This window comes from Limulus polyphemus, unplaced genomic scaffold (assembly GCF_000517525.1).
Source record: "Limulus polyphemus unplaced genomic scaffold, Limulus_polyphemus-2.1.2 Scaffold10256, whole genome shotgun sequence".
Classification (NCBI taxonomy): Eukaryota; Metazoa; Arthropoda; class Merostomata; order Xiphosura; family Limulidae; genus Limulus; species Limulus polyphemus.
This window is the reverse complement of record NW_013675866.1, coordinates 3,884-18,851: the sequence shown is the minus strand read 5'-3', so window position 1 is coordinate 18,851 and position 14,968 is coordinate 3,884. Positions and strand designations below refer to the sequence as shown.

At 32.6% G+C, this 14,968-nt stretch overlaps 1 protein-coding gene across 1 annotated transcript in view; it reads right to left on the bottom strand.

Moving 5' to 3' along the window:
* Positions 1–3,835: 3,835 nt before the first annotated feature.
* Positions 3,836–14,968, bottom strand: part of LOC111083601 (rab11 family-interacting protein 2-like) — a gene marked incomplete at its 5' end in the record, with an annotated part of 13,955 nt that continues 2,822 nt past the window's right edge. The window contains 2 exons of the mRNA XM_022380222.1: positions 3,836–4,495; positions 6,866–7,023. Coding sequence (XP_022235930.1) covers positions 4,492–4,495; positions 6,866–7,023 — 162 coding nt within the window. The remainder of the gene's footprint in view (positions 4,496–6,865; positions 7,024–14,968) is intronic.

The window sequence follows — 14,968 nt, the reverse complement described above, 5'->3', positions numbered from 1 at the left end:
ACACTATATGAAATGTGGAAGTTAATAACTAAAACAGTCTTGATCTTTTACGCATGATCTCAGTCAAAGGTTTTAATAACTAATTAGTACAACACAGAAAGGATGATCAAGTTGACACTATTTTAGTTAGGGTAACAACTCATTCACAAGTACTGTCACCTTGACAACTGGTCACAAATTTTGTGGAGTAATGACAGCCTGTTAACACAGTTATGAAATGATGTCTAAACATGGGTCTGAAGGCATTCTGTGAAACAAAGCTACCATGACGTGTATCAACATTGGGGAAACAGATGTAATAATTTAAGATAAGAGTCCACAAATTCATATGTTCATGGGTATAAAACCATTTTAAATGAACATTTTCCTGGCATCATAATGCTTTTTTGGTCCAGCAATATCTAAGAATACCCCATTCAAAATACATATTATAGAACATCTTTAGGACCTTCTGGGGGAAGGGGGGGGGTCTTTCTAAGGGTATAGACTACAGCCTTTCAGTCATTATCAACTGGCTAAACGTTTTTAAGGAACAATTACTGTAAATTTACCCAGTCACCTAATGGAATCTGATTAAAATGAAGCCCCACAGGGTTGCAACTGATATTCAAACCAAGGTTAGTGTTACATAACTACTAAGCCACCCTCCATCCAACTATCTTTCTAGATAAGTTTGAACTAGTAACGAGCATGTGTGTGTGTGTTTATCTAGAAACAAGGCTTTGAGTAAACTCTGAATGTTGCATATGCAGGGATAAAAATGGGCAAGATTTAAAATATATTTTGAGTCCAATGTTGGGTACTGAAGCTCTATAGAGCATTCTATACTCTCTTTATTTTCCCCATATATCTGACAGATAAGATGGCCATACATTTTACAGCAAATCAGACAACATTTGATAGAGCATTCTATACTCTCTTTATTTTCCCCATGTATCTGACAGATAAGATTCCCATACATTTTACAGCAAATCAGAAAATTTTTGTTAGTCATTTGATAGTTTTACACTTTTGGTTAGTTCTATGTGTCAAAATTATAGGTAATTCCCGTAACGTTTATAGGTTTGGGACGTACAGTGCATGGAGCTTTTTAGGTAAACAACAGATATCATTCTTTCTCCAATCAGACCCACCTAACTTTATTTTTAACAGAACTATCAGCTTCTCTATTCCTCACTTCATCATGCCATTCAATAATCTTTGCCAATTCATTTCATCTTTAAATTAAATTAATGTGCACATTTTTAACGAATTCTTTAGACAAAAATTTATGCTGTAAATATGCCATTTTGAAAGATCTGGAAAAAGTATTCTTTTCTGGTTAGTCATACGTAACGTACTGAAACACAAATAATACGTATTTGTTGTGTTGACTGAAATATGGCAGAGCTCGACTATTCAAACTCAGCGTTGAGAGTGTTTTTATGGAACACAAATAATACGTAATTGTTGTGTCGACTGAAATATGGCAAAGCTCGACTATTCAAACTCAGCTTTGAGTGTTTTTACAGAACACAAATAATACGTAATTGTTGTGTCGACTGAAATATGGCAGAGCTCGACTATTCAAACTCAGCGTTGAGTGTTCTTACGGAACACAGATAATATGTAATTGTTGTGTCGACTGAAATATGGCAGAGCTCGACTATTCAAACTCAGCGTTGAGAGTGTTTTTACGGAACACAGATAATATGTAATTGTTGTGTCGACTGAAATATGGCAGAGCTCGACTATTCAAACTCAGCGTTGAGTGTGTTTTATTTTTGAGTGTGTTATTAAAGTAATGTTTGATGAATCACCCCACCCCCCTAACTTCCTGTAAATCCGTCAATTGATGGAAAATTCTCATCTTTACATATTAAAGAAAATCAGGTACATCTGAAAGTGTGTAAACATGCAAGGAAGTTGCTCATTTACAAGGAATGCGATTATATTATTTTTTTTATTTACAAAATGAAATTTCATTAGAAGAGGTTAATAAAGGAAGGTTTAATTAAAGTTTTTTAAAAATAAAATGATGTTTCATATTGTTAGTGGATCCCTTACAGAGTAAGTGGAACTGTGTTGTTTGTAAGGTACGGGTGGTAACTGTACATCACATTCCAGTGGATGAAGGGTATGAGAGAAATAGGTTTAGCTCTAGTAAGATAACAATGTAGTGCCTAAATGCACTTACGCTTTGTTTTTGTTCATAAATTACCAAAACCCTGAACATAATTGTGCATGTCTTTGGTTATGAAGTCTGTTCTGTTTCATAATATTTATAAAAAGTATTTGAAAGTTACCAATATTTGTTCGTTTCAAAATTACAATCTTTCAACAAAACTTCCAATTAGGTCAAATATATAAAATATCTTTCTCATTATCAACACATGATTTTTATCATCCTATAGGAACCTCCAAGTGTTAGAGAAAGTCCAAAAAAACTTATGTAAATAGCTTTGTTTTCAATGTAAAACTCTTAATGCGTAAATAACGTTTCTGAAATTTTAATGACGACTCTTAGGAAAGAGGAATGTGAAAAATGTTTCGTACAAATATAACTTACTTCTATAATGAAATCAGCAGTAAAATATAACAAATAATATGGGTGTGATCTCACAAAATGGCAATATCTCTACTGGACGGATTAATTGATACAAATCACTTTCTGCTTGTCAAAGTAATGGAAATGTCCAAAACTACTAATAATAAGTAACTTTCATTCGAGTTTTAAGGAAAAAAATAGCCCTTAAATTTAAACATTATAGCATGAATTACAATATACTGACAAGGATTCAAGCACTAGGATCTCTTGTGTTGATAATATAACTAAATAACTGTAATTACCACTAGAAAGTTAAAGAAATGATATTTTAAACACATTTTACTTTAATAACAATGAATTATGTGATTTTGAATATACGAAAATTGCTGAATATTTGAATTGAGAAGATATAAACACATAACCTCTCACAAAAGTCTAATCTTTTTTTATCTACCTTTATTTGGACAAATCAGCATCCTAAAATATAATTTATCCACATCTCTCTAAGACTACAGATTTTCAGTTTGGTTAAAGATAATCACCAAAATGTAAATCATCAAAGATTCTTAAAAACAAAAATGTCTTTACAAAATATTTATATTACACCTGCTTTAGGAGAGCTTCTAAACAAGCTTTTAGGCACATATAGTTCTACAATAAAATATTTTCATTCTTGTTTCTTTTACATACATCAAAATGCAACTAACAAAGCATTTAAGTTGACAAATGTATATCTATATTTTTGTAAATATTAACTGTAGTAGAAGTCATTATAAATCATGTTCAGATGAAAGTAGCTTATGATAAGCCTGCATATTAGCTGTAGTATAGGTCATTATAAATCATGTTCAGATAGAAGTAACTTATAATAAGCCTGCATATTAGCTGTAGTAGAAGTCATTATAACACATGTTCAGATGGAAGTAACTCATGATAAGCCTGCATATTAGCTGTAGTAGAAGTCATTATAAAACATGTTCAGATGGAAGTAGCTTATGATAAGCCTGCATATTAGCTGTAGTAGAAGTCATTATAAAACATGTTCAGATGGAAGTAGCTTATGATAAGCCTGCATATTAGCTGTAGTAGAAGTCATTATAAATCATGTTCAGATGGAAGTAACTTATGATAAGCCTTAAATGGAAACCACAATACAATAAGTTTGAAATCATCTTGCCACAAAGTATCTAATCATAACTCACAAAACTAAACTATTTAAGAACTGAACTTCTGGCTGATTTAACTATTTTGTACAATTAGAAAAACTAGTCCTTTCAAAATTACAATTAACTTATATAATAACTGGTTTTGAAAGCAAATTTTTTCTGTAAAAATCTCATACAGACACAGCCTAATAATGTTTTAATCTCCAAGAATTGAAAAGAAAGCCCCAAATATAAGGAGTAAAAAAACAAATTTCAATAGACATTTAGATGTATCAAAAACCAGATTATGTATTCATAAGGATATATTAAACTGTGTAAAAAATGCTGTTTGCCGAGGTATTATTAGTTATAATCTTTATCCAAAGTAAATAATGCAGGCCAAGTATCATCTCAACACACACACACACACACGTGTGTGTGTGTGTGTATAACACTAAAAATGACATTTTGAAAAGGCACAAATGGGCCAAGTTATTCACTATTGTGCACCAAGAATATATGAAATGATGTTCTGAACAGTTAAAACATGTAATAGTTAACAGAAGAAAATGATAACAAATCTATATTAGTGTTTAGAGAAGATACATGTAAATTGACTTAAGTTGTTAATTGAAGTAGGTGGATGTTTTAGTTCTTACTAAACATATCAAGTGAAGAAAGTGTTGGTAAAGAAACTGAACTGTGGCTATATTCTTTGGTTTTTTTACGCACTGTTTACAGTCTTGTTTTAATGAATTTGTCCATAGATAGAATCACAAGGTATGTAAGTTCACTGAACTCCAGACTGAAGTTGGAGTTTCACCTACATGTTAAAAGAGAGAAGAAAAAAAGTTAACTGTAGTTACCAAAGCCTTCTTACATAATAATAAAAAACAGCTCAAAATCTATACAGTTGTACTTGCAATCCCAATAAAAAAATTAAAAAAAACTGAATCACTGTTACTTGGAGCCACAAAAAAAAATCTAGAGATAATGAAAAAATTAAGCACAACATAACATTTATCTAGAAATTTGTGTCAAATTAAAAATGATGGTAACCAAAAGAAAAACACTGTTTCTGGAAGTATCATAAAATTGTAGTATCACCCCTTCTAAACCTAAAACAGTGTATGACATTTATAAATTGAATGGATATTTTATCAGAAACATCAAAAATATTATTCTGCAAAACTTGTACATTTTGAATATCAATACACATTTAGCTAATCCTTTAAACAACTGATGATGAGTGTTTCTCTTCATTTCTTCTTGCCACCTCTACAGATATCACTGATACCAAACTTGTTCAATCGGCAAGTTCCATCTCTGCTTATATATATGCAGAAGGCTCTCCTCTATCATGACTCACGAGTACTCTTTTTCAAAAGCAAAAAGATGTTCCATTTGAAAGAACTGCTCATTTCACCTTTCCATAATGAGTATAAATTTCTGTTTAATTAGGTATATTCAGTTAATTTCTCTATATTCTGTTCTGGTGTTCTTAATGTAGTTGTGATAAACTTGTCAACTGGATGTACAAATGTTATCAACTTGCAATAACCCTGTACCTTAATTAGACAAAGATCACAAATGATAATGCTTGTTCTTTAAGGCTTATACTTGCTTGGCCCTGTTTCCGTGCCATCCCTTCCTGGAGTGACGTTATACTCATTCCAAGGGGTGGTACAGAGATTAGTATCAGTTTTTATGTACTAGGGGTTTAACATACCTTAAATATATGTATTTGGGATGATTGCCATTGTGGGTAATCTAAGGATTGTGGGATAAAGTGCTAGGAAGTTGGTATTCCATAAAAGTGGGATATCTACATGCTTCTGCAATTCCTTGATCCTGTGTAGATGTAGTATTATCCTTCTCTATTCCAGTAGCTAGTTACAGTAATATAAAAGCCAGCAAATAAGTAAATATTTATACTTGAACTGTTTTTTCCTGCCATGTCCATATTTGAAATTATTCTCTGTATAACATTTACAGAACCTGCGCTTTGCATATATTTGATTCTTATCTATTAGACATCAGTGTATTTGAAAGTTACACAGGCAAAGGGTGTATAGGTAGGAATTACCAAATCTAGAGGTAATTAGTTACCTGAATTCATTTTAATGCTTTCTAACATATTGCTACACCTCTAGATAGGAGCATAGATAGAATCACCACAATGGTAAATGGAAAAGCTTGTGAAAAATGAAGGACAGATAACCTACATGAGTATGGTGAGTAAGAACTGATTACCACATGGAACCTCGAAAAATGTAAAAATAGGCACACACACACACACAAATATGTCGAGTGGATAGCCGAAGATGTTGGGAATAATGACCAGAGTATACAACAATAATGTTTCCTCCTGGTCCCATGATTAGACCAAAATGTAACTTGGAGATAGCATCAGTACAGCACAAACATGCCAATTCATTTAGGCCTAATTAAAAACAATTCACCCAAATCAGTATATTGAATGTGAACATATCTTATAACTTTAGCTTCAGTTATTTATAGATTATGAGTGGCAGCATTATTTAGACAGCAGAATTTTGTAGGTAAAAGTTTTTGGTAGCACAGCAAAAACATGCTAACTCATTTAAGCCTAATTTAGAGACAACTTCACACATCTCAACAGCATTCTTGGCAAGTTTTGTGCTCAAGTCAGATAGGTGCTTACTTTGTACACTTATTGGTATGATAAAATTATAATGGGCTGTTATATTTTGAAAATTAAACAATTTCTAAATCTTATTGATTCTTAAAATGAAATCAAAATCTTCAAAGAAATGTTGAACTTCAAGATGTACATGTAGGCCTAGATATACAGGCTAAATATGCTATGTGACAGCACTAATTAATAAGATTTTAGTAAAACTGAAAATAGAAGGGGATAGAATAAAACCATTATTGACTAGTGATTTTGGACAGGAGATCATTTGTTGCCCTCATAACCATCAGATGCAAGAGACCAAATGTGGTATTCAAAACTCATATAGTCAATTCAGGGGCAATTTTTCGCTCACAAAAAGTAAGAACTGAAAGCTATTTGAACAGCTTCTGGTGTTAAAAATGGTCACCTCAGTAAAGTCAATGTGATCCGTCACTTTTCACACGTATATTTTTGTATCTTTAATTTACTAGGATTTGTCAAGAAATTGATACCTTAGTTCGTTTCCAATTGTCTTACCTGGTATAGGTAACAGGCACATAAGGTTTCTGGAGAAGTATGGGAACACTTTCCATTACACGTAGTAGTAGGTTGTCAATGTAATTTTCTAAGTCCCGAATCTTATTTTCTTTAAGATCTAAGGTTCTCTGTTGACAAATCACCAGTTCGACCAACTCCTGAAGAAAAGAGTAACACAAACATTAGGTTAAATATTAAAGTTTGTTTTAAAAACAAGCTATACCATCATGTCAAGAAAACATTAATTTAATTAAATTTTATATTTTTGGAATTAAAATAAAATACTGAAAGCCATTCCTTGTTGAGTTTGAACTCGGTCTATCAACAAAAATGCAATTTATAATTTCTGAATGTCCCTTATGTATTGCAGAGCATGTGTCACTTGTCTATAATTCTCCACTCTCTCACCTTCCATGTGGCTTATTGCACAACCATCAGAAGATCTAACACATGTTTTACTTTCCAGCTATAACTTAGATTTTATTGAAATTTGCAGTTGTAATAAAAATTTGGTTGCAGGTAGGTGTGAGGGAAGATATTTCACAGGCAAGTATATATTTGAAATTTATTTTAGTTCTAAAAATGTAAAATTCAAATTAAATAAACTTACATCTGAAACACTGAAAGTCAGAAAGAAGATGGAAACCAATGATCATGAAAATAAACAGAAAAAGCTAAAAGTACACACTACAGGGAAGGAAGATAATAATATAGTCATTAAGAAATATATGGCCAAACAAAGTCTGAGTAGAATCCAGAACTTGAAAATTATCCACAGGAAGACAGCATTATTTTCAAAGTAGTACATTTACACCCATAACTCTACTTAATTCAAGCATAAGGATAAGTTCTAACAGCAATTGTGGTGTATTGACACTCTGTATCCAACAATGACACACAGGTGGTAGCATAAACAGGTAGGAGGAATACTACTCAGTTTTTCAGTGTTATAAGCCACTGGGGGGGGGGGGGCAGTATTCAGATTTGTTCCAATGCTAGCCTGTAAGATGTCCCAGGAGGCCAAAAACATAACGAAATGTCAAATGTGATGAGATGTAACCTGAAGTTCACTTATATGTTGATTGGAAAAATCATGTTAAAACAAGACTGATCAGCTACACAAGCCAATTCATTAGCACAGGTGGAGCAACATTCATGAGTGAGAATCATCATGAGATCAAAATAATCAATACAATTGCTTCAGAAAGATTCTGTTCTTTTAATATAGGAACAAACACCCTAAAAATGTGTTGCCAACAAAGGCATACGACTTCTATGGCAAGTGAAAGTGGCTGAAAGAACAACTCTGTAGCCTGCAATAAAAGTACACAAGTTCCAATCATGAAAGAGGTACATGAAAAAACTGAATCCAGTTGTTGAGGAATTGTAGAAAAACAAGAAACTAAGTTCTGCAGGCATTACTAACTCCTACAGTTAGATCAGTGAAATTGGTATACTGCCAGGGAGAAATGTCTGCAAGAATGTGACAACATCAACAAAAGACTGCATAATGAGATGTGGAAAATAGGAAAATGATGAAGCTGCAGATGAAAAGTGGAAGATGGACTAAAAAAGTAATGGAATAGGATCCCCTGAGATAGATGAGAGCAATACAAAAGAACAGGAAAATAGGACCAACTGATCTTAGCTAATACCCAAAAGACACAATGAAGAAGGTACAGACTGAGAAAAAAATTATTCCAAAAAGGGCTCAAAACACCCACTGCTGGAGAAGCTGTACCTGAAACTAGAAATTAATAAAGCATTAAAAGATGATGCCCTGCCATCAGGAATCATCATTCATAGGCTGACCAAACCATTGACACAACCAATGAAATACCAGATCAGAGAAGGATCTGAGGTGAATGTAGTCAAAGAAATAGAGATTACAGCAACCAATGCTATGAAATTGACTCTCACCTTTTATGTAATATATATATATATATACCACCACAGTCAAAATGCCTGTGAGGACTAAAACACAGTAGCCATGTAACAAAGGGAGGAGGTCTTGACATTCATAATTACCAGCCCAAAGCTCCAACAGAATGAGGTGAGAAGAGGATATCTAAGACTACAGACCCAACACATCACCATAGCCCTGGAAAAGGTGGAAAAAATGAGCCACACTAGAGAGTAATTGAGAGTAGTAGGAGAAATTTTAATAGACAACAGATCTGAGGACAGACTCCACAAAGGGGAAGATCCCACTGACAAGAAAACATGATTCACTAAAAGCCAACATACAGGTTGTGTTTGGCAGATAAAGAAGTATGTGCAGCCAAAATGCCAAAAAAGACAGATAAAAGAGTTTCTAATAAATGGTTAATACAAAATCCCACATGTAATATTTGGGCTTGTGAACAATCCATTCAAGAGAAGAACTAAATGGGACATCAATTCAGTGTGGGGTAACAATGGAGAAAGATTCCTCCAATCATCCATGCAATGCTGAAAATAGATATTTAGTGTGTGTGTGTGTGTGTGTGTGTGTGTGTAGAAGACCAGCTAATGGTTTGATAACATGTGTGAAGACAGAGGATGTTGAAACTAGATAGATAAAATGGACCATAAACTAGACAGAACACTCAAAATGTAAAAAAAAAAATATTAATAAGAAGATGGGTGAAATGGGATGTGTAAGTAAGCATCTTTAAAATTCCTACTCATCATCCAGAAACCATGATGAAGGAAAAAGAACTTTCATAAGGTTCTTATAGGTTTCACTAGGAAAGGAGGAAAATGTATATAAGTCCAGATCCAAAACTGAATAGAAACTGAAAGAATCAAACTAGAAGAGAATGATGAATAAAAAAATAGCTTGGCTTTGTTTTGAATTTTGTGCAAAGCCACACGAGGACTATCTGTGCTAGCCATCCCTAATTTAGCAGTGAAAGACTATAGGGAAGGCAGCTAGTCATCACCACCCACTGCCAAATTTTGGGCTACTATTTTACCAAAGAATTGTGGAATTGACCATCACTTTATAATGCCCCCATGGCTGAAAGGGTGAGCATGTTTGGTGGGACAGGGATTCAACCAACGACCCTCAGATTGCAAGTCAAGTGCCCTAGCCACCTGGCCAGGTTGGAACTCTATAAAATAAAAAAAAAAAAAAAAAAAAGTTGATCTGAAGAATTTGAAGAACCAAAGAAACACAAATCCATGGGTCCATAGATGAACAAAAATCTGAGATGACCCCCCCTAAAGTCTGAATAGAGGAGCCATCAGGAACAGAGTCAGTAATGAGTAGGTCATAAAGACCTTGTTTACATTATCACTTGACCACAAGAAAAGTGTAAGTAGATTTAACAATCATCAAAGAATCGATCCACAGGGGCCTCACAAAATATCAATTTTTTTTTTACTTTTAAAATTTTGTGGTTTTTATGTGTACTGTAGTTTTTAAAATGACTTGTGTAGTTTTAAAATAGCTTTATATGTAATTAATTTAAGTAATATTTTAAGCCTAAATTTTCTATGTTATAATCTATGAGAGAGATCAAGCCAGCCAAATGATAAATATGTAATTAGTAAATGAATTCATTTGAAACTAATTTGTATTTTTCACTTTAAATACCTTGCTATTAAATAATTAAAAGGTATATATAAGTTTTTAATTTTTTTGTGGCTACCCAAGGTCCTGTTTTGGTACCCCCATTTGTGAGACCTTCTGGTGTAACTTTTTAACAAGGGGCCTCCAAGCTTTATATAGCTTAGGGCCTCACCAAGTCTAAATCCGGCACTGATCAGAAGCAAAATGAGATTCTAAAACCTAATAAACTCTTGCTGGCAAGCTTCCCCTGATCACAAAACAAGTTAAAGTGTCATTTTTTTAAGTGTGTGTATGTATATACAAGTAAATATGTCCAGATATAAAAGACTGTTTAGTTTAAATGTTATTGATTGATTTGTTTTTGTTATAATAAGAATTAAAAGCAGATGATTGTAGGAAGTTGTGTTTATAAGTCATTGGTGTTGAGAATATCGAAGGTGGACAGACGATTTGGTGACAAAGATATAAGTAGAGTGAGACAAGCAAGAAGCAGCAGACAGATAATAAGAGAAAAATAATAAAGTTGGCGTGAAGTTAAGTACTTTAGAAGTGATAAGCCTAAAGATTTACAGAGGCCTAACATTTAATATGTTAGAGTGAAACTAACAGTAGAAAAAAAGATAAGAAAAATAATTATATTCTGTCAAAGCGTGGTTCTAAAGTAATTGGATCAGCCTGAGTGCACTTTGACAAAAGGAGCAGAGGATCGTCAAAAGAAAAAAGACCAAATGATTATGGTAACTCATGCCACAATTGTAAGTGAATCACAGAGAATACTATTGTGATAGTAATAGAGAAGATAGTTCGGCTTGTCAACTGAAACTCTAAGGTAATTGAATAGGCCTAAATGGTTATTTGACAAGAAGGAGAGAACTATATATATATATATATATATATAGTATTTATATGTCCATAATATCTATAATGTTGAAGAGTTTATTGTACATACGTTAACTTGTTCTGAAAATATATATATATATTATATATTTCTGACAAAATACAACAGGCCTAATATTATAAGTTGCATCAATTGTATATAGGTGATAAACTAAGCACTATATAGATTAGTACATAAACCAAAACCAAAACTGTTACTCATAATAACTTTCAGCTACGTAAACTTATCAAAATTACATGAATAACTAACTATATATATATATACAAAATTAAAATCATACCATTTTGCAAATAATTGAATAGAAACTGAGTCAAAATCATTTATTTCTAAACACGAATTCACAAAAATAAATGCTAAAAATATACTCAAGTTTTGTGTATCTAATAACTACATTTTTTCTTTTTAATTAACAAGTATTTGAACAAGTTTTGGTCAAATGTGAGTAATCTGTATCAGTATTTTTATAAAAATACTTTACTGAAACAAATAACAAAACCTAGTTTATAAGTGTTTGTTTTCTTATAGCAAAACCACATCTGGCTATTTGCCGAGGGGAAACAAACCCCTGATTTTATTGTAAATCCAAAGATTTATCGCTGTCCCACCGGAGGACTAGTTAATAACCTTTTACTTTCCATTATATTGATTATTTAATGACAGTGTTCAATATTGGGCTCCTTATGTTAGAAAGAACATTGAAATGGTTCAGAAAAGGGCTACTGGGATGATACCTGGAAAGGTTGTCATACAAGGATAGGTTAACTTATTTTCTCATGACAAGACATGAGTTAGAGGGGACCCGATTGAGTTGTTTAAGATTGTTAATGGAATTTATATTGATGATACATTATCTTTTTTCCATACTTAATGATGAGAATGGTAAAACTAAGGTTCAAAAATATAAATTTTTGCAGTGTAGGAATCATCTTCAGCTAAGACAGTTTTATTTTTCTAACAGGGTGGTTGGCCTTTGGAATGGGTTGCCTTCAGATGCAGTAAATGTAATGGAGTTTAAGGGAAGGCTTGATAAGTATTTGAATAACGGCTGGCTTCGAGTTTTTTAGTGTTTAGTTTAATTTAGTGGATAGGATGGCCTAGATGGACCAACGGGTCCCTTGTTATCCTTTAATGTTAGGTTAATTTCTCTCTATAATTTACATTTTGATTCTCCTTCAATCTGTCCAACAAAACTTATATCAGAAAGAAATAAAAGTAGCAAAAATTAGATTGTTAATTTTCATAGAAGGCTAAGTGAAATTAGCCATTTTTAATAAAAGGTGAGAATTTAACTTTCCTATCCTTGATCTACCCACCCCAAGTATCTTATTAACAGGAAGAGTAATTTATCAGTTAAAAATATATTTAACTGTTTATAACAATAGCACTTTTAGCTAATGTTCAGTTTTTAACACATAAACTAAACATTAATGATTAGAAATGCTTGGAAATTATTAGAGATTTCACATTATTTTGTAATACAATTTCCCAAGATATAAATCTTTTATTTTTACTTTTGCGATCCTCAAGAGGACACTAGTATTTCAAGGACATCTAAATTATAAATACTAGCCTTAAATCTCATTTTGCTGTAAATGACTTGTTCGGTACACCACGTCAGAAGGATCAACTTCAGATAGCTGGGCTTTTCTCTGGTTTATACTTGAATAAGGTTGTTAATACGGGCGTCCAATTAGTACTGAACTATTTACTTAGGTAAGAGTTTATAGTTCTTATTAATTGATATTAATTTTTTAGAGGTTACTACCATAAATGGTGGACAGTTAGTGTTTAACAAAGATAAAAATGAAAGGTGGTTTTTAACAACCAATTAATTTCTACTATGATGTTACTTTTAAAACCTTTCACTTTTTTTAGGAGTGACTGACCTATTATAAATGGCTGCAGATGGAGAATGGTATTAGGTGTTGGGATATTGAAGGCTAAAGCATTCAACACAGAACGCTAATTAACTTCCATAACAGCTATCTCATCATTCAATTATGTCTAGACAAGTGATTTATTGTGAGGTTAAATGTGGAAACATATTTATTCCATGAAGATACATATTTCAGAATAAAAGAATTAAGACCATCAGAAGAGGCATCAGTAATAATGTACTCTGAGAGATAAGATCCACCATCATAAAAACAAAAGAAAATCTCGACTATTGAGCAAGTGAACACATGATTTTGATATCTGCCAAGAATACCAGTATACAATAACACAATTATGTTGAACAATCAGGGTTCACAAGGCATCATACAAGTTTACTTAAACTTGTATGATGCCTTGTGAACCCTGATTGTTCAAAATTTCTACAACTTAGTTACTTACACAAGCTGCCTTTAAAACTTGTATGATGCCTTGTGAACCCTGATTGTTCAAAATTTCTACAACTTAGTTACTTACACAAGCTGCCTTTAAACTTGTATGATGCCTTGTGAACCCTGATTGTTCAAAATTTCTACAACTTAGTTACTTACACAAGCTGCCTTTAAAACTTGTATGATGCCTTGTGAACCCTGATTGTTCAAAATTTCTACAACTTAGTTACTTACACAAGCTGCCTTTTTGATGGTCGTGGAAATAGTTGCTTCAGAAAGAATGTAATAAAACAGTTAATAGAACAACTATCAACAAGAAAACCTAAATTATGGCAAGAAAGTACAGCTTATACTTGTGCAATAAATCACGTGGAAGGTGGCAGTATGGCAAGAAAGTACAGCTTATGCTTGTGCAATAAGTCGCGTGGAAGGTGGCAGTATGGCAAGAAATACAGCTTATGCTTGTGCAATAAGTCGCGTGGAAGGTGGCAGTATGGCAAGAAAGTACAGCTTATGCTTGTGCAATAAGTCACGTGGAAGGTGGCAGAGTGGAAAATTATGGGTAAGTGATGTATGCTCTTGAAATTCAAAATTTGGAAATGTTGAGTCATTTTTATAGCCATCATGAGTTCAAACTCAACAAGGAAAGGCTTTCTGTATTTCACAGATGAGTATACCTGATTTGAGCTTACAGTAATTATGTTTTCAATTCAAACAAACTATGTCATTTAAATTGTTTTTGAAACTTGATTGTAAACTAGCGATGGGTCTAATTCTTAACATAAGCACCATGTCAATTATTCACTTTAAATCTTATAACACAGGCCTGCGATGGTTTTATTGTCTTGAAAGTTTTAAGTGTTCTACAGTAATTCTTGTACACTGATTCTGAAAATATCCATTTTTCTCCATCACACACAGGTTTTTCACAAAACGCCATAACACAATACATAAAAGAAAAACCACAAAACCTAGTTTTGAAACTGAAAGACGTAGTCACAAAAGAGATCAGGATGAATGAGGATGCATATTCATTTGACATCAATGTTCTTCTCTTTTGTTCAGTTTGTTTGTATTTTTATTAACAAACATAATAATAAAAAATGTTCATTGTGGTAAATGAAATAATAATTTGACCTAAGTAATAGTTATTTTTCTTCCCGATTTGTAAAAATCCTTACACGATAGAAAAAAATTAAAATTACTTTCAAAATGTGCATAACTGAATTATGGAAAATGCATTATTAAAACCAAAACAACTTTCATGAACTTTAAATTCGCAGGCCCGTGTAATCTATAAGCCCTTTAAGAAAGCTCCCAAGTCT